The sequence below is a fragment of the Mytilus edulis genome, chromosome 3 (assembly GCF_963676685.1).
Source record: "Mytilus edulis chromosome 3, xbMytEdul2.2, whole genome shotgun sequence".
Classification (NCBI taxonomy): Eukaryota; Metazoa; Mollusca; class Bivalvia; order Mytilida; family Mytilidae; genus Mytilus; species Mytilus edulis.
Window position 1 is genome coordinate 45,281,724 of NC_092346.1, and position 20,641 is coordinate 45,302,364.

The 20,641-nt window shown below is 30.2% G+C and overlaps 1 protein-coding gene across 20 annotated transcripts in view; it reads left to right on the forward strand.

Annotated features, from left to right (window-relative positions):
* LOC139514293 (annexin A6-like) overlaps positions 1 to 20,641 on the forward strand; it is a 66,963-nt gene that overhangs the window by 26,215 nt on the left and 20,107 nt on the right. For 8 of the 20 annotated variants that reach the window (XM_071303318.1, XM_071303323.1, XM_071303313.1 and 5 more), the window contains 14 exons: positions 3,289 to 3,321; positions 6,017 to 6,092; positions 6,746 to 6,840; positions 8,033 to 8,146; positions 8,575 to 8,659; positions 10,628 to 10,707; positions 11,032 to 11,100; positions 12,151 to 12,331; positions 12,933 to 13,036; positions 13,765 to 13,902; positions 14,446 to 14,460; positions 17,450 to 17,854; positions 18,761 to 18,931; positions 19,275 to 19,308. In XM_071303318.1, coding sequence (XP_071159419.1) covers positions 3,289 to 3,321; positions 6,017 to 6,092; positions 6,746 to 6,840; positions 8,033 to 8,146; positions 8,575 to 8,659; positions 10,628 to 10,707; positions 11,032 to 11,100; positions 12,151 to 12,331; positions 12,933 to 13,036; positions 13,765 to 13,902; positions 14,446 to 14,460; positions 17,450 to 17,854; positions 18,761 to 18,931; positions 19,275 to 19,308 — 1,600 coding nt within the window. The remainder of the gene's footprint in view (positions 1 to 3,288; positions 3,322 to 6,016; positions 6,093 to 6,745; positions 6,841 to 8,032; positions 8,147 to 8,574; positions 8,660 to 10,627; positions 10,708 to 11,031; positions 11,101 to 12,150; positions 12,332 to 12,932; positions 13,037 to 13,764; positions 13,903 to 14,445; positions 14,461 to 17,449; positions 17,855 to 18,760; positions 18,932 to 19,274; positions 19,309 to 20,641) is intronic. The other 12 variants (XM_071303328.1, XM_071303325.1, XM_071303320.1 and 9 more) reach the window with 3 other exon arrangements.

The following is a 20,641-nucleotide window of genomic DNA, read 5'->3' on the forward strand; positions in this document are numbered from 1 at the left end:
TACAGTAGAGTTTATATAAACATAACAATAATAGTCTAGTTTTTCATTTTTTATCATGTTATTTTATACTATTAAAAGTATTGCAATGCTTCTAATTTTGTTTTTATCATTTTGTTTATTTGCTGCTTGGAATATTTTACACCTTTATTAGAAACATGTAAGATTACCTGACATGAGCAAAAACAAAAATGGTTCTTCTTCAAAATTAACAGATCCAAAATCTAAGTTGAGTTTAGAGAATATAAAGTCAAATGAGCTTATTTCTTGCAATGGCCAAGTTCCTCTTCACGAAGAGTCTGATGACATAATAGTGATACCAGTTGGAAACAAAACAGCTGAAAGTTCACTCTCAGCCATTACAGAAGCTGAGTGTGGCGATCCTTTAGTTTCTCATAAAAGTCAAAACAGTTGCCAAAGTGAACAGATTTCTAATGTGAAGTCATTGTCTGCTACATATGAAAATGGACAAAATGGCTGTCAACAGCACAGTTCTTTCCAGAACCTTAGCCGTAAAACTGCAGATGGTTTGCAACAGGAAGATAAGATTGACTATGGTTTCAGTAGTACCAAACATGTTAAAGACTGTATTGATGTGACAACTGTGTCCTTAAATCAACATCCATCTCTTGACAATGGTGGAATAAATCCATCTAAAGTCAAAATGTCCAAGAAATCAGATGAAAATATTTCTGTTGATAAGCAAGGAGAAATTCAAGATACCAGTAGTCTTCCAAACTGTATTCCTAGTAAAGGTATTGGTGATGGAATGAATTGCATGTTCTTACCAGGTACCCAGTCCTCTACTAACACCACTTCCTGTGATCAACATAAAGGTGATGGGACCACACCCATTAGACCTAATTGTACTAACAACATACAGGCAAGATCAACTGTGTTTGGTATTTGTACTGTATTTTTGTATCTTTTGAATTGTCAGTAGTCAAAAACAGCCCAAGTTTGTGTGAGACCATCTTGTAAATGGTTCAATGAGCAAACTGAAACTTTATGAATACCACTTATTATAGGCTAAAAAGATTGATAAAGTTCAAATGAAAGGTATATGATATTTATAAATTTTGTGGGGACCAAAAAAAAACAATGCATAATTATAATCTAGTAAAAATAGAATCATTTGTAAAAAAATGTATACCTAACCTTTATTGCAACATATTATGCTGATGGACATGCCATGGACTGATTTTGACTACTGCCACATCGGGCTATGGTAGTTCAATGCAGATATTGTCTAGAAAATTCTTTCTCTATCTTTCAAAACTTTCTTGCAACTTTATTTAGATTGTATTAGAAGCCATTTGAAAAATTTGAAAACGAAATCAGATAAATACAAACAAGATGTCAGCTGAAATAAGTTAGTTAACTTAATCATGTCTGTTATTTTCATGTGACAGCTTACTTTTTCAATGGCATCTGTCGAAACATAAAAATAATTGATGAATTGTAAGAAAATTCATAAGAGATCTCAGACCTCAGACGTCTTTATCTTTAAACTTGAAACTACAGTTTTATACTGAGTTTTTTCCTATCAAGAAAAAAGTAAAACTCAAAACTCTTTGAAAGTGTTGGTAATTAGGAAATCAAACAAAGAACTCACCATAGCTCACCTGCATATAATTGGCCGTTTCAGAATCTAAAGCATCATGGGTAATTTCATTGTTCGTACCCCAAAGTGAAAATAACATCACGTCATTGGTTAAATTTCCATTGTTTATGACATTTTAAACCAATCAGGACGTTTTGGTGTAAACTTTTGAAAATATTACCCAGAATGCATTAGATTCTGAAACGGCGAATTATGATATGGCATGTGTATACACTTGGTGTACATGCAGTTGTGCAAAATATGTATTGTGAAAGTGTTGACAACTTTTTTGAAAATTGTATGGAAAAGAGAGTCATCTATGTTTAAGTTTAAACTGTTAAGGAAATTGGGAGTTTATCTTTATGACAAATATATATAAAAAAAAAAAATGAAGTACAAACAATTTAAATGAATGCATCACCTTAAAATATATTAGAAGATAGATTTTAAAATCATTGCTATATCTTCACTTGATGTTTCATTGGGAGAAGACTCTCTTGGCTGTTGTAACTACAGTATTATTGTAGTGAAATATCTATTGTATGATAATGTGTCTTATACTATCAAAAATCTCTTTAAACAAAATCTGCTTTAAGAGCATGTAAGTGATAAAGTCATGTTTTTGTACTGACTCTTCTTTTTCATTTCCTTTCATGTACATAATATACTTCTCTTTGGAGATATTTGTTCTTTTCTTTAGTACTTTTTAAGTCTTAGTTACTAAGTATTTCTACTCAATTCCTTCTTTAATCATTGTATTTAATACATGTTTAGACTTTGATCAATATAAAATATTGACATTGCAATGTATTTTTCCTACCTAAATAACAGGCTAACACCATTAACATCTAGGAATAAAACTATAACTTTTTAAGTAAGCAAACTGTATAATGATTCCCATAGAAAGCATCTACACAGTATTATGTCCTGTTACCTTAATTCTTGGAAAGGTGATATGATAATCTTAGAATTTAGTCTGAATTGTTGAAAAAACTACAAGACAGTTTTTATGTCTTTTCTGTCTTAATGTTTGAGTAGTTTATTAATTGATTGCCAAGAGGCACTTAGCAATGCATGAAAACTAAAGACACTTAAAAGTGAATTTATGCAGATTTATACATCACCATACATTACATATACTACAACCTGGTTGGAAACAATTTCCGCCTTAGTAACATTCATTTATTAACCCTTCTGTCATATGACAAAAAAATCCCATGATAGTTAGAACACTGCTTTAACAACAACGGTATGCAAAGTTATTTTGTTTTGTTCCATAAATAAATATTAACTCGGAGGGATATTGCACACTGGGTTTCAAATTTTGGAGTTTATTCTAATAATACATTGTTTATGTTATTGTAGATTAAAACAGGTTGTTGTTTGTCATTTTTTACATGTTTACACATTCTTGTCTTAAATATGCATGTAGTATTTACCACTGAACATTAGACAACTATCAATTGATCAATAGTTTTCGGTTGTAAATAGTGAGCTGAAACAGTGGGTACCAGTTTTCGTTGATTGCAGAAACCTAAAATTGTGTGGATATGTGATTTCGGGTTCTGCCAAAGTCTGGATACAACTTGAAAGAAATTTGGATTTTGTTGAACATTGAAATAGGTGGTTCACCTGTACATTAAATTTTAAAATATTATGAATTTTATAAGACAAGATATACTTTTCAGATGAGTAGTAGAAATTCCCAAGCCGATTCAATGGTAAGCTAGACATCTTCTAGATTGATCTCTAGATAAAATAAAACCTCTGAATTCTGATAAATTAACAAACTAGATGGATGTTTCTATCTTCTTATATGAATATTTGTTCTAGATTTCTTCGTTAATTTGAATTTTGAAATAAAACATTAGACTCTGAGATATCTATCACTAATAGATTTTACTGTTTTTTGTTCAGATTTGTATATTATTGTTTTGGTAAGTTTAGGGATGTGAATCTTAGATAATAGCATGTGGATAATACATACACACTGTCACATATAGTTCTAAAAATACAAATCTTTCAGTATATTGAATATTGTTATTCTATATAACAGAGAATACTTTTTTCAGAGGATAAACTTTTTAAAAAATCGCTAAAGCTATTTTAAAGAATGGATAATAAATGAAAAATAGATTACTTTAATTGAGTTAGACTGTTGCAGATGATATTCATAGACTTATTACGAAGCAGTTTCAAGTTCAAGAACTTTCTGTTTCGAAAATGATTTGATTTAAATTGAAAACTTCTAAGAAAATATATATATTGAAATCAGAATTAAAATTGTCAGAACTAGAAAGTTTGTCGTAAGTCATGTACACCCCTACTATGATTTCAAACATGGATGAAATCATAGGATAATCTAATCTATTCAAGTTACTGATATCTTTTATTTACAAAAAAATAAGTTAAATATGCATGGCCGATTGTATATACTATGAAGGAATAATTTACTGACATGTCAATAGAAATATTTATGATGAGTTGGATTGTATTGGTAAAAAATATAAATGAACACAGTTTCATAGCTAATAAAATATTTTAAGCCATCATACAATGAATATTATATCCTGAAGTAAACATACAAAAGAAAACCATGGTGTTAAATTGTAAAAAAATTATATTCCATTAAATTAAAAAAAATATTTATTACAATTCTTTTTCAATACTTGTATTACAGTTTAAATTTCAGGGAAAAAAATTACATACATGTTTGATAAGTTTTAAACGTGTTTTATTTAAATCCTTTGCATTAAAAAGTTTACGTTTCTACTATATTCACAGTTTAACAACGAGTCTAAGAACTTAATTGATATATTTTGTTTCAGAATGATAGATAAAAGATATATACACTCAATTGTGTCACAGTTGTTCCAAAGCAAATGATAATATTGACTTCATTATTGACATATATTATATTGACAAAAAAATCATCAAAGACACGAGACTTATAATTGATTGTGTCTGACAGAGGTTTAGCCAAAAGTTTCAAGTCGAAACATTACCACATCAAATAAAACGGATTACAAAGTACATTTAACACTGGGTTTTTTGGCTGTGGACTTATATCATAAGTTAATTTTGCTTTTGAATGGTTGTAGACACAATTGAGCATAACTACCAGCATATCAGAATTAATTATTACTATAGCTGACTATTAAACCACTGAATGTCTTCACTTTAGTTATATCTTAGTTAGCATGTGTGAAACGCTTACATTTTCTTTACTTTTCCTTAAATTGGTATATCTCATTTCCATGAAAAAAATCATTCAATATTGTATTTAAAACAAAGATCTCTTGAAATTTGAATTAACCTAAATATTGCTTTAACTACACTCTAAGCTGTTCTCTTATAGCCGATTGCATTGAGTGTGTAGGTAAATCTTTGGTTAGCTTGCTTACTAGCTAAATCATGAAGTCATTATATATTAGGTAAGGTATACTACCCTCTTTTCGAATTAGCCTAGTCCTACAGAAATATAGATTGGTTATCTGTCGTACTAGTCTACTCTTAAAGGAGGGTAGTTTACCTAACCTAATAATGACTTCACATTTCAGCTTGTAAGTGTACTACTTGTCAATCGTTGCTTAGGGAATGTATAATAGGATTCTGAGCAGAATTGCTACAAAGACCTTCACTCATACATGAACCAATTAAAAGTGATACATGTTACAAATCATACATATAAACCATCTGTAAATTGTAAAAGTTGACAACAATAGCATGTTATATTAACTCATAAATAACTTGTTAAATTTAAATGTAACAGGAAAAGCATATATTTGCAAAACAAATAGTGAAATAAAACATTGAACTTTTTTAAAATTTCATTGAGATGAAAGAAAATATTTGTATTATGTTAAAATTGAAACCATAAATCCTGGTATTTGAATGCTCACTTTAATAGAAGTTTTCTTTTATAGAGATGTCAGTTGTCTTTTTTATGATGATTTTGATAAATTGTGAACAATGAACGTTGCCAATTCTATATATGAGCATGCATCAGATAGAAATCCACTGTATGCAAGTGCATGTATAAGACTTTTATTGATTATGGAACATTAAAATACAAAATAAAGGACAAATTTATGTCCGTTTTGTAGGGTTCTTATATTAACTCATATTTCGAACAGTTTCAGACTTTGCATAGATTTTTTTCAACCAGAATTATGTACGGTTAACAGATGAATTTGTATTCATCTGCATAAGGTTGACTTCTAACAAATGTAGCTCATATTATGAAATGAATAAAAGCCTAAACTGAATTCAGGCTTTTATGTTATTTGTAAACAATGGAATTTGTTTATTAACAGCACTAATAATTGATATCATATTTTGAAAGTTATATAGAAAACAAAACATACTGTTTATAATGCCATTGCATGTATAAAAATTGTGAATGTCATTATACAGGATGACGATGAAGTCTCACCTACAAATCCAACAGATAATGACTGCAAACAGTTGTTTAAAGTTGCTAAACAATTAGGTAAGTTATTTCCCTTGTAAAAAAGGCATTTTTTATAGAATGAAGGTAAGGATAAAAGTTAATTGTCTCCCTTTTTTAGAGAAATAAATCTGTTTCTATGGTTACAAGGTTTTATCAGTGAAATATTCCAAAAACAAAAAAGAATGTACATTTGTGAAACACAACTTGATAAATAGATGAACAGTAAATGGTACAGATATTACCAAACAGGTGTATGAAAATTCAATTCATCCTGGATTATTCCCCTTTTTGAAGTTATTACAAACTGCTTAGTGAGGAGAACTGAAAATAGATATACCACGTGTAAAAATTTAGGAGTTATTTGCATCATTATTTCAGCTAAAGAAATGGACACAGCTTGTTTCATTGAACTGTTTAAGCAATCAATCATAATGGTGCTAAAAACAAATAACAAGTGAGAAACATAAAGTATGCATTTTATATTTCTTCATTTGAGATTTCAGTTAGAACATCTCAGAAAAAAATACCAGAATTTTATTTCACCAGAATTTCATACATGCTTCAGAGTTTCAAACTTGAAATAAGACCACAAATCTGTTAACCAGAGAGACTGAAGATTATTTAATCACTAATTTAAGTGATAATACATATCCATTCTATAAGTGAAAAAAAATCCATGCTTTAATTTTCAGCTGCTCCACCTGATGTTATCATTAAAACATTGGTAAAGAAGACACCCAAACAAAGACAACAGACAAAAGAAAGATTTAAAGAAATGTATGATCTGGTAAGAATGTTACATTAGAATAATTGTTGGTCCAGTTATCTTGTAAAGTTATTATGTCCCCATTCTAGTAGTTATAGCAAAGTGATAAACAATAGGTGAGGGGGAGGACAGGGGGTACCCTTCTCCCTTTTCCCACCCCTCTTCTCCTTTCTCCTACCCCTCTTCTCCTTATTTTTTTTTTTAATTTACCGGAAAAAAGAGAGATATTTTATTTTTTCATATTTTATTCTTTTCTCCAACTTTTTCTCCTTTCTCCCTACCTTCCTCTCCTTTCTCCTACCCCCTTTCTCCTTTCTCCCACTCCCTTTCTCCGTTCTCCTACCCCCTTTCTCCCTGTCTTCCTTACCCCTGTCTTCCCCCTCATAGGTTACTAAACCCATTTGAGCTATTGGGTTTACAGACCGCTTTTTGTCAGTTTTCTCTCTTTTTACTTATTATACCCCCATTTTTGTTGTGTGAGCAATATTGCATTCACCTTGTCCCTCCTACTAATGTTTCAGTTCTACTTTACTACTGAACTGGCTTATTTGGCATCAGTTTGACAGCGTGATTTGTAAAGTGATAAGATTATTCAGATCTGTCAAACACCTACCAATACTTAACGTTTTCCACTATGTTAAATGTATAAATTCAGCAGCTTGGCAGTAATGAATTGTAATCTGTGAGCACTTCTTGTTTTTAGATATTTTGGATTATGAATAAGTGTATGCTTAGCACAAACACATTTGCAACTCCTTGTCTTTTTAAAGTCATAACAGATTGGGAGACATTTATGACAATTATATGCATACAGATAACAAAATTCAACTGGAATGCCTCTATTTATGATTCTTTTCCATACTTCACATGCTGATTTGAATTTACTCTGAAAGCTGAATGATATAATCTTTATTTTCTGCTATTTGTTGCAATAGCTGCAAATACAGATATAACTAATGGGTTTATAAAGACATTAATGGATGCATTTGACTGATATTGCCCATAATCCATAATTTAAATGCATCCCAGCGCTTTCAATAGCTGTGCTTTGAAATAATTTTGAGACCAAAATAAACCATTCTAATTTTTGTATAAGGATACAGATATTTCTCTGAATTAGTTTCCAGAATAAATGGAAGTACTTGTCAGAACCATATTTACTCATACTTGGCACTGATTTATGTATGATGATATCTTTTGTTTGTTTTTGTAGGAATTAGTCCCTGAATTAAAAGAAGGACTTGGACCTGAATGGCATCTTTTGATTGATGCTCTTTTGACTGACAGCACAAGTTCTGGGGCAAAAAAATTACATGATGCTTTAGAGGTAAAAAAAATTCACAAAGAATAGAATGCTTTGAATAAAATTAGTTATGAATATTTCATGGACATAGTGCTGTTAGAGTTATCTTTCTTTGTCCTTTTGTTTTGTCTACCCAAGCTTTCATATAAAACTATATAGAATTGATTGGTTGTATTATAAACTGATTATGGTCTAGAAAAGGACAAATATAATTTTAATTCTCATAATCCATATTGTACTTACATTTTATTTCAATATAATTTTTTTATAAAATGTGAGTGTTTTCTGTTCCTTATAATGATATGTAAAAAAGAAAGGTTCAACATTTAAAAAAAATTGTTTTGCAATGTCTTTTTTTTTAATAAAATATCTATAAATACCTAAACATGTATAGATCTATATGATCACAACCTGAATTTCACTTGAATAAGTTTTTGTTATCTATATTACAGGAGGGTGATTACTCACAGACAGTAGAGATTTTATGTTCATCTAACAAAAGTGCAATGGCCGATCTTAAAGAAAGTTATAAAAAAGGTAGGTTTGGTGTATAATTTGATGCAGATGGAGGGAAATCATTAATCCAATGACAAAAATAGTCTAAATACATCCAGAGATCAATAGATACGGCATCTAAACAACTTTTTTATGTTCTGAAACATTCTGAGTTTTGATAATCATTAATAAGTGCTTAACATCCAATGGCAAATACTTCATGCATACAGTTAACTCTCGTTGTCTCGAACTCGGTTGACTCGAAATTTCGGATGAGTCGAAGTTTTCACGTGGTCCCGAACTTTGTTCTATATAAATGTATGTAATTCGACTCCTGATGAGTCGAAATTGGATGAGTCGAAATTTCGGTTGAGTCGAAATTTCGGTTGAGTCAAACTAAATTTATGATCCCAAGGTGAACAAAAGCATTCAAAATTCATTATTTATCTCGAACTAATACACATATGTCAAAACATGACATCCGGCATTTAAATGGACTGAAGAGTTAATCTGACAATACACGTGTAATTAAATTTCCAGTCACTGACCACTGTATTGATTTATGACATGCTATTGCCACGAGTGTTTACCTAAGATTATCTTTTATAGAATTTTTATAAATAATTAGTGATACATTGTTAATGTTCATGAAAAAGTATTTAAAATGTTTATAAAACAATTAATTGTGATTAACACTAATGAGCTTGGGTGTGTATAAAGTAAGGATTATGGCTTCCGTTGATGATCACCTAAAAACTACTCAATCGGCGTCTTTAATCTTGTATTTTCTTTTGAAAAGAAAGAGTGAGATAAAACAAAATGAAGAGGAATCTAAATTTTCTAAAGTCTCTTGTATCCGAGAATAAACAATTTTGTCAACTATAAACGACCTGAATAACAAAACTATCGATTGGAAATTACTTTCTCGGATAAAAGCCATAAGAAAAAATTGTAACTGAAACAATTGAATAAGTAAAAATAATGTTATTATAATAATGAGAGACCATGACATACAAATACATCGATCTGATATCAGAATATCGATCCCCTTCCCATATTCACACGGATTTATTTTAGCTTTACCAAGCTAAGCAAGAGTTGTGTCCCTTGTTCTGTCAAACTTCCGGTTTTCGTTTGAGTCGAACTACGTGTATCTCGAAATTTTTCTCTGGTCCGGCTGACTTCGAGATAACGAGAGTCGACTGTATATTAAGGTGGTACCTAACACTACAGGGAGATAACTCTGTAAAATCAGCTAAACGTTTTAATTACGTTTTGTTGTTAAGGGAATATTAAGCTTCTCAATGATCAAAATAAGTGTTTGTCAAACTGCTATATAACCAGTGTAATTTTTCTGATAAAACAGTTGGTTCAAATTTTTTGAAATTTTTATATTTTTGTAAAAGGGTCAAGGTAAATACTTTGTCAAAATTTTAAGAAAATTAAATGACCCAAATTAATTTTAGCTAAAGTGTTGGGTACCACCTTTAAGGGAGAGCGTATATTGGTAAGATTTGAATATGAACCCTTCCTTACACTTGACTGACAGCTGAGCTGGAATTTAAATGCACTAGTTCACAAAATAACATGAAGATGTCATATGATTGCCAATACTACAACTCTCCAACAAAGACCAAATGATGTGCAAGTAGACAATTTATCCTACCCAGACACATTCTGATAATGTACTCAGCAGTGTTTGATCTTACTCCTAATGATGTTGGTGCCATCATTTTCAGTCATTTGTCTGAGTCATGCTATAACTAATTTCAAATTAGAATAAATATTCAAAAATAAGAGATTTTTTAATAAATGATTAAAAGTTATGTAACAGTTTAAAATCAAAATATAAACATTAAGGAGATGCTAGTTTAAACAACAAAGCCTCAGCAGCTTATGTACACAATAAAAATATCATTTACAGTAAAAAGAGCAATGAAGTAGAGAACAATTGATGATCTGAAATACACTTTTGTTGCGTTCTAATATATTTTACGTTTTATTTTACAGAGTATGCTGTAAGCTTAGAGAGTGATATAAAGGACAAGACTGATGATCCTGAACAAGCATTACTGCTTATTTTACAAAAGGTAAAACTGGTTTTCCAGCATGCCTTTAATAGATTTTGACTGAATTCATTTCTCATCATTCATTGAAAATTCAGATCAACCTTTCAAAACAAAGTTTAACAATCCAATTATTTGTCATAGAATGACTCTCAATAAATTTACCACTGTTATATATAACAATTGACAATAAAAAAAAATCTGTATAGTACAATCCAGGATAATATGGTGTACACCTCGTTGAATTTTTACAGAATATACATGTTTATTTATTTAATATGTTTCCATTTAAATGTAAATTATATAACTTTTTTTTTTAATCTAAGTTCATTTTTGTTTTTGTTTTAGGGTTTAAAAGAAGATTCAGGAAAAGTTGATGAAAAAACAGCAGGAAAAGATGCAGAGCAATTAAATGAGGCAACTAGAATTTCATTCATAAATTGCTTTATTTTTCTGTTTTAATGCTAGGAGATTATTGCTGCTCTCTTTATATAATTTTTGCTATGTATAATTTTTTTTAAATCTATGTTATGTTACACTTTTTAGACTTATAATTGGTATATTGATGGCCATCCAAGATGGCAGCCAGATGCAGGATATATGTTTTGTATATATTTTTTTCTATTAATCAATCCATCATCCGCAATATCTGATGAAAATTTTTTACTGAATTGTTTGAATCCCAGATACAAGATAAAAAATGTAACAAAGTTCCTAAGAAATATCAATATTACTGGGAAATTGGGAATTCATTAATTTTCCTGGTGTACCAATTTTTTCATAGATTGCAAAAAACTTGGGAGGATATGTTCTTGGATATTTGATTTCCTTGTAATGTTAAAAGTCTGCATACAAGCCTCTAGAAAATATGTACTTTGTTGAACATTTAAGGAATGACTTTAATATTTTTTCTGTCTATGAAGAAATAACATAAAAAATTGGGTGTACACTGAATAACGCGCGTAGCGGGTTATTTTACAGTGTGCACCACATTTTTATGTTAATTCGAATAGACAGAAAAAATATTACAGTCATTTCTTATAATTTAATTCTAAATTCCATTTTAAACTGTAGAAAACCTTGCAAAAACGTTGATGACATCACAGTCACATGACTAAATTATGTCTATGGTCTGATAACAAAATAACGTCAGCCAATCAGAAGACGTGTTACATCCAAAATTAAATTATTTTAAAATATGTTTGACATATACAACAAAATCCATAAAAATTGGTATGCTAAGAATAATAATGCCAGAGTGTACAGTATGGATATTTTGCTCTTTTTTAATACCATGCTTAGAACTTCAATTACTCACATCTTCATCTTTTGTCTTAACTGCTTAGATGCCACATTGGCAATCTTTATACCACATCTCAACATTTTAAATATTCTAAAATCCACTGTTTTTAAAATGCAGTATTTTACAATTAAAAAAAGGGATTAAATTAAAAATTTATTTAATAGACTGGAGAGGGGCGATGGTCTAGTTCATCAGGGAAGTTTCTAAAGTTACTCAGTACTAAAAGTTTAGCACATCTGAGAGTAGTACTCAATCTATATACAGTGGAAACAGGAGGGAGAGATGCTACTGATGATATCAAAAAGGAATGTTCTAAGAATTATGCAGATGCAGTTGTAACATTGTGTATGTACTATTTATTTTATTTTTCAGTGCTATTTACCCCTGTTTTCTTTTTATTAGAAAGAATTCTTTCAAACATTAGTACAGTACACTTATCAGCTTTTTGAAATGTGTTTTCTGCTGGAACAATATAACTATTTTCAGTAAATGGAATTCAATAAAAAAAGTTTAATATTTATTATATAATGTTCTCTTAGGCTATTGATTTTCTAATAGATCAAGTCAGTTTATTAACTAAATCTAAATAATATGGAGAGGCAAAAGATACCAAAGAGACATTCAAACTCACACAGATGTTGTTAAGTTTGTAACAATGGATAGATTTATATTATTATTTTATTTTAAATGCTAGCAACCTTACCTTGAATACTTCAGGAAATCATCTTATATGTATTAGTTGTTCTGAATATTTTTGTTTGCTTTTCTTAGTTTACTTACGCCACATAACATATTCTCACTGTAAATCACTCTTTCTTGATGTTTTCTAACAAATGTAAAAAATATTTAGATAGCAGTTTGTAGATGTACTTTGACATATTAATACATTTTCAGTTATTAAGGCAAAACGGTTATATATACTGATCTTATTTATTGTGTTTTGTAGTGCAACAAGTGAGAGGTGCTGAGACACATTATGCTGATCAGTTGTTTAAGAACATGGGACCTACCAACCCTGTCTTTATTGATATATTAGTCAACAAGAATGAGGTAAGGGAGATAATCCATAAAACACTAATAAGTCTTTCTAATGATCAAGCAGAGGAACCTTACTTAAAATAAAGATATGTAACTTAATTAATCTTTTAAAACATAATGTATCACCTTAAAGGTGTGAAGTTCATAAGTCATGTTCAGTGTATTGACCAGTCTGTAATCTTTCTTTTGAAAGCAACATGCTTTGCAGAAAAGTAGCAAGTACTGATTTTAAAATATTCAGTTTGACCTAACCTTATAACAAAACTATAACTTTTGGTGAGCACAGTACCATAGGACCAAATGATCAAAAGAGATCATGAAAATGAAATTGTATTTCAAAGGAAATCTGATTAAAAAACAGATTCAGTGTCCAGTCTTTGCTTACAAGGATATGAAAATGCCCCATTCTACGTTTTGTTCTAAAAATCTTTCAGGATCATTTGGTTTATCTGTATAATACACACCTTCAAAAATTTTAAGTCTGAAACTTTATTGACTGATATATAAAAATCACCAGAATAAAAAGTAAAATGGAGTGTGTCAGCTTCTTGTAAGCAAAGCGTGAACACTGTTTCTGTATTTTAATCAGATTCTTCCTATGGTGAATTTAGAAATTATGAAAAAAATGAAACAAATTGATAAAAAAAAATACAAAAAACGCTTAATTTGCAATTACAATATGATTTTGAGAGAAAAATATTAGTGTTTTCAAATTCATTTAAACCACTGTAATTTTTTAGGGTGACATGGCAGCAATCAGAAAAGAATACAAAAAGAAATATGATGCTGAATTACCAGACGATGTAAAACACAAGGTCAAAGGTCACCCAACAGAAAAAATCATGGTGGAATTGGCAGGAAAATCAAAAGGGGGAAAGGTAAATCTTTATTTGTATCCCCAAACTGAGTTTCACTTTACCCTTAAAACTCGGAGGACTAGATGCCTGGAAATTACAATACTGTGGATTCATTTTTTTTGTTGGATACCAATTTTTTATGAAATTTATGGGAAAAGCAAACCAAGAATTTATATGTTCAATGAAGTATAAATTTTCTATAGACTTGTATGCAGACTTTGGCAAAACTATGAAATCAAATAATCATTGAAATACAATTCTTCTATGATCTTAGAAAATAGGTATCCACAAAAATAAATGAATACACAGTAATAGGTTTTTCTTCTTGGGATTATATGAAGAAGTTATATGTTTCATACGTATACAAGTGTTAAAAATGATAAAAATCTTATGTGACTGCATTTTTTTCTTCTTCAGTATATGAATTTTTGTAACTTTTTTACATTTCTTGATTTAGTCTGCAATTTTAATTGTGTACACTAAGCCTCAGGTAAATATTCAAAAACAATTTAATAATATGGTGGAAGTAGTATTTTTTCAATTTCGATTTATTGACAATTTTAGATTGATGAACAAAAAGTAAGTTGGTGTTCTAAAATGGTGTTTTATATTTTGTGGTGTGATTTTATACTTATGAAAAATGTGGTTTATAATACTTTGTGATATGGTTTTAAAACTAACAAAATATGGATTGTTCTAAGTGCCTGAATTGATTAAACTGTCATATAATTGGTGCTATGATATGGTATATTCAAGCTACTCCTGACCATGTGATTGACTTGTATAAATAGTCAAATTATCTTGTGTTTGATATCAGCTAAAATGCAATTTAGTCCAATGAGCTGAGTTGACCGAAAAGTCATATGATTTAAGAATTGGTGTTGATAAACCAAAACTTATTTTATTCAGAGTTGGTGAATTGATCTATAAGATTTGGGGATATACTATCAACTACATGTATCACTATATTCAAATCAGCTGGATTGCCAACCAATCAAAATTTTGTCCTTCAGTGTCATTTTTCAAGTATTGCAAGTTTTGAATTTTTGAATGCATTTATTATTAAGATTTTTGAACTATGGACAATAGTGAGAAATTAAGTATTGTGATCTCAAAGAGAGTTTCATACAAACAATGCAATCAAAATGTAAAAGTACATTTGATCAATTATGAATCATTGCAAATATTTCTAAATTTACACCGCCCTTCGGGTGTTTTCTGCTCTATGGGCGAGTTGTTGTCTCTTTGACACATTCCCCATTTCCATTCACAATCTTAAAGTATCAATGTATTCTTCATACTTGTTGGTACTATATTCCAAGTGTGGATTAACATTCTGTTCTTTTGTTCAAATTCTTACCAGATGGTCTTATTTATATATTCAGTCATGATGACGTTTTGACATCAATATATATTTCTAATGCTGCTTTCGTAACATTTTTAATTGATTAACATCTCTATAAGCTTAAGCTACTGTGTGTTGGATAACAACTTTTTACTAGAATAATCAACTTCTATTTTCAAGGTATCAGTATATTATATTTTCAAATTCCTCTTAAGGTGGCTCCGGACTATTCGACTGCTCATAATTTCATGCATGAATTACAAAATTTTTTGTCGTAAATTCAATATAATTTTTTTTTAAATATTTTGATTGATTAGAAATGTTAAATCATTGAAGTTATGTGACTAATAGAATATTTTCGTTATTATCCGTATTTGTTAAGGTTCAAAATGACATTTCACCTATTTTCCCCATTTTCCCGCCAAAATTTGGGTTTTAAGGCAAAATATAGTTTTTTCCTTATCGGTGACCTATGTTTTTTATTGGCTCATTCTTTGAAGCTATATTCCAGCTTTTCATATTAAAGTTTTGGGCGAATTGTCATAGAATGTTTTTTTGATATTCCGATAACAATATGTCAACACCTCTATTTTCCCTATCATTTCATTGAAAAATGGTCCCTTATACATACCTGTTTAAAAGTAAAATTTTGAGCTTAAATGGTCCGTGACCTCCTATTTTTTTTAGTCCAATTTGATTCATTTTCTTTAAAGAATTAAATAACCAAAAATATGGCACTTCTGATAGAAACTTCGAGCCACCTTAAACTGTGTATTAAGGTAAACATGGATGAATAACAAGTTATCAATTTTAAATAATTTCAATGTATGAATATTTCTTTGCAGGAGTTGAAATTTACACATCCAACAACATTTTTTTTACAATTCACCAATCTAACATGATCGTAAAATAAGTAGAAATTAACCCCTTCATGAAAATTACTTGTATATATTTTCTAAAACTTAATTTAAAGGTCACTTGTTATCATGAGGTCATATCAAAAGTTACCTCATCCAACAAGTACAAGTCATATTCCTACTTACCGGTAGTTTTTTGTAACCACCAGTCAGTTCAGTTGTAAACTTATCCAAAGCTTGAAAAAAGAAGTGCTAGGGGGTCAGTAATACACAGGTTTAATAGCTATAATTAAGTGGAAGGACCTATCCTTGGAATAAAAAAGATGCTTTCTGAGCAATATTGGTTTTTAATCCGAAAAAAATAACTAACCAGGCATGATGGATAAGGATTTTTTGTTGTGAGGACATGTGGTACTGTGGAATCATTATTATTCATTGGATAAAAATATTCATGGATTTCATTGGTAAAGGTTAACCACAAATTTAAATGTTCAGCAAAGAACAAAAATATATAGGCTTGTATATAGACCACGAAATAAAAAATGGAAAATGATACATATTTTCCTTAAACAACAAAAAAAATGTAGGTACCCGAGCAAATTATTGAATTCACAGTATGCAATGCATACATTTATCATTGTAAATCTTGGGCAGTGAACTTGTACTTTGAAAATGAGATTAATTAATTCAGATCCTGTAAATTTTGTTTTTAATAATAAATGTCAGGGAAAAGTGTTAGTTTTGAGTGTTTTGATGTTCATTTTGTTGCATAGAAGCATTGATTTTCTCAATTTATGTTACTGTCAGTAATAAAAATAACTTTTTAATTATTTTAAAAGCTCAATCATTATGATAGGGAGTAAAAGTTGTCGCATTAATTAGGAAGTCTATTTTATCTTTTGCCATAACTGTCACATGTTAAAACCAAATCTATAGTGACATATTTTTTTCATTCTTTTAAATTCATGATTGTTAGTCTCTACTTTAATGACTTTATTAAGACTTTATACATTGAGAAGAAAAGAAGGATACATTTGGTTGATAATAAAACAAGCAAGTCGTTGTCTAATTGGCACTCAATACATCTTCTTCATATCTATTTTAGCTGTATGCAAATTATTTTTCAAGATTCAAGATTCAAAGTTTTATTTAGAGTCAATATTCAATAAACTACATAACACAAGCTCTAGTGAGCTTTTCAAATCGACTTACATGTAATAACAAAATACAATACACACACACAATACAAAAGTAAGACTGATTCTGAAAATGTTTCTAACTGGTGGGAAAATCCTTTCCTCTTTTCATCATTTTGTATTTGAATGGAGATACAAAGGGAGATAATTTAATTATTTAATATTTTAAGGGTCAGAAGAAAGGTTCAACAACTGCTGCTCCTCCACCTTCCAAGAAACCAGCAGCAAAGAGGCCTGCAGAGAACCAGTCACAGAAAGGACAGGAAGGGGAACAAAAGAAAGATAACCCATTATCTAAACCTACACCAAGAGTTACTGCAGATGCTAAACAACAGAAAAAAGATAAAGAAAAGAATGCAGAGAAAGAAAAGAAACAGAAAGAAGAAGAACAAAAAAATAAAAATGGTACTGTACAAGCATCTTCTAATTCTGACCCTGATGAAGATGTTTTAGCACTATATGATGCAATGAAGGGACTTGGAACTGATGAAGATGCCATCATTGAAATAATACCTCATAGAAGTAATAGTCAGCGACAGACGCTGAAGAAAAAATATAAAGAGAAATATAAAAAGGTAAATTGTAATCATTATAAAAGATAGATGGAAATTGTAATCATTATAGAAGATAGATGGACATTGTAATCAAAACTGGTTTTTTTTGTCATTTAAAAACTCTGCATTTATTGAAATTAGTTTAAGATTTTAAGTAGTTAACAAACTGTTTGCACCTGTCCTAAGTCAGGAATCTGATGTTCAGTAGTTGTCGTTTGTTGATGTGGTTTATAAGTGTTTCTCGTTTCTTGTTTTTATGCCCCACCTACGATAGTAGAGGGGCATTATGTTTTCTGGTCTGTGCGTCCGTTCGTTCGTCCGTCTGTCCCGCTTCAGGTTAAAGTTTTTGGTCGAGGTAGTTTTTGATGAAGTTGAAGTCCAATCGACTTCAAACTTAGTATACATGTTCCCTATGATATGATCTTTTAAATTTTAATGCCAAATTAGAGGGTTTACCCCAATTTCACGGTCCACTGAACATAGAAAATGATTGTGCGAGTGGGGCATTCGTGTACTGGGGACACATTCTTGTTTTATATAGATTATACCGTTGTTTTTCCCGTTTGAATGGTTTTACACTAGTAATTTTTTTTAGCGCATTATAGCTTGCTGTTCGGTGTGAGCCAAGGTTCTGTGTTGAAGATTTTTACCTTGGTCTATAATGGCTTACTTTTATAAATTGTGACTTGGATGGAGAGTTGTCTCATTGGCACTCATACCACATCTTCCTATATCTAATTACAGTATATCATGAGTTAAAGAAAAAGAATGTTTTCAAATTAAATTAAAGAATGTATTTCGATGGCATGGTTGACAATGAACCATCCAGTAACATCAAGAGTTAGTTCTAAATCATAAGAACAAATTACCCAAAGATTTTTAATTACCATAGAGTTCTTCCTTTGATTTTGAGTTTTTAATTTGTAGGATTTGGCTAAGGAGCTGCAATCTGAGTTGACTGGAGACTTTGAAGAGATAATATTGGCCTTAATGATGACACCTGTAGAGTATGATGCGTACTGTTTACATGACGCTATGAATGGTATGGGAACAACTGAATCAACATTGATTGGTATTATCTGTACAAGGAATGCTAAGGTAAGGGTCAGGATGACCAATATTTATTTGAGGCCATGGACATTATATTTACTATAATGGCAATGATGGTTGTGTACAAAAGGGTCATAAAGAAAGATAGTTTAAGTTCAAGTTTTCCTCCCATAAATTAATTTAGCAAAACTTAACCTTTAAAACTTTTAAGAAATAGAAAGTGCCCTGTCTTAAATTGAAATACATGTAAAAATCCTGAAGATATTTATGTACATATTGAAATGCTGAATAAATTCTTTTTCAGTTTTAGTTAAGTCACATGAAAAATATTTTGAAACATCAGTTAATATAAAAAGAAATACCATAATAATTTAGCCACTCTTTTTTTCAGGAAAAGCAAGCAATCAAAGAACAGTATAAAAAAGGTAAATTGAAGTCAGAGTACAATATAGTTAGGGATGTAAAATTGTAAATGGTATATTGTAAATGGTATATTGTAATTTTGCACTTAACAGCAACCTATAATTGCTAATACCTAAATTCTCAAGACAAGCTTTGTTGAAAATTTTTGTCTGAAATGTTAAAACCATTGGTATATTTCAGACCATAGAAGGTATTAATTTGAAATAAATTAAAAATCTTACACACAAAAGAGTGCCTGGAGACTACCAATCTCAGACAATCCAAAAATAAAATTTCTTCTTTCAGATTTGCTTGTCTAATAGAAAAGCTTACAATAGATTGTCTGTGATTTTGATTGCAACATTCTTTGTTCTGTTTGGTTTTTTAAATACCCATTCAAGATTGAAATTGATTTAAAAAAAAATCGACTTGTGGGATGAAGTCAGACAAAGGAAGAAAAATTTGACTGCAACTTTAATAGAAAGCAATAGCTAATTGGGTTGAAATTGATTTAAAATAGATCAAGATGCAGTTTCCAACATAAGACAACTGTCTTTGCAATTTTTCAATTTCTAAATTCCTACTAGTCTAGACATATTTAACGGGTTAAGATTCAACCTACTTCTCTTCATGAGAACAAGTAAGATTGTATGTGAAGAGGAGCCAGTCAGATCGTAACCCTTGGATAGCAAAGATGGTCTTGACAAGTTATGAATTATTTATTAGATATCAAAAAAGATCTGCCATTCACTCAAAACTCCCTAAAAATGATAAAAAAAAACATTAAGATATAACGAAAGATTAATCTGTTTCTAGGTTTTTGACTTGGGCTAGGTACATGAATATATGCCAGTGCTAGCATATTAGATTAAAACATTGAGGATATGTATAGGAAATGCGTTTTGTCCTGTGCTTAAACCCATCATGGATATTTATAGGTACTGGTACATGAGGTATGTCTCAGGTTGGGGTTCGTGTTGCTTATTCTTTATTTTTGATTTATGAGTTTGACTCCCTCTGGTATCTTTCGTCTTTCTTTCTTTAACTTATTTCTATGTATACTACAGTTGTCTTTTGTGTTTCAGATTATTATTTGTATATCTTCTTTGCATGTCATTCTCTGTACCTTTTCATAGATTGTATTGGTTTTTGTCCAGCCTGCAACTTTTGTTGCAGAAAGCTCGACATAGGGATAGTGATCCGTCGGCGGCGGCAGTGGCAGTGTTAGCTAACTTCTTAAAAGCTGTATATTTAAGAAGGTGGAAGACCTGGATACTTCATACTTTGTATATGGATGCCTCATGTTACTAAGTTTCCGTCAGTCACATGTCCAATGTCCTTGACCTCATTTTCATG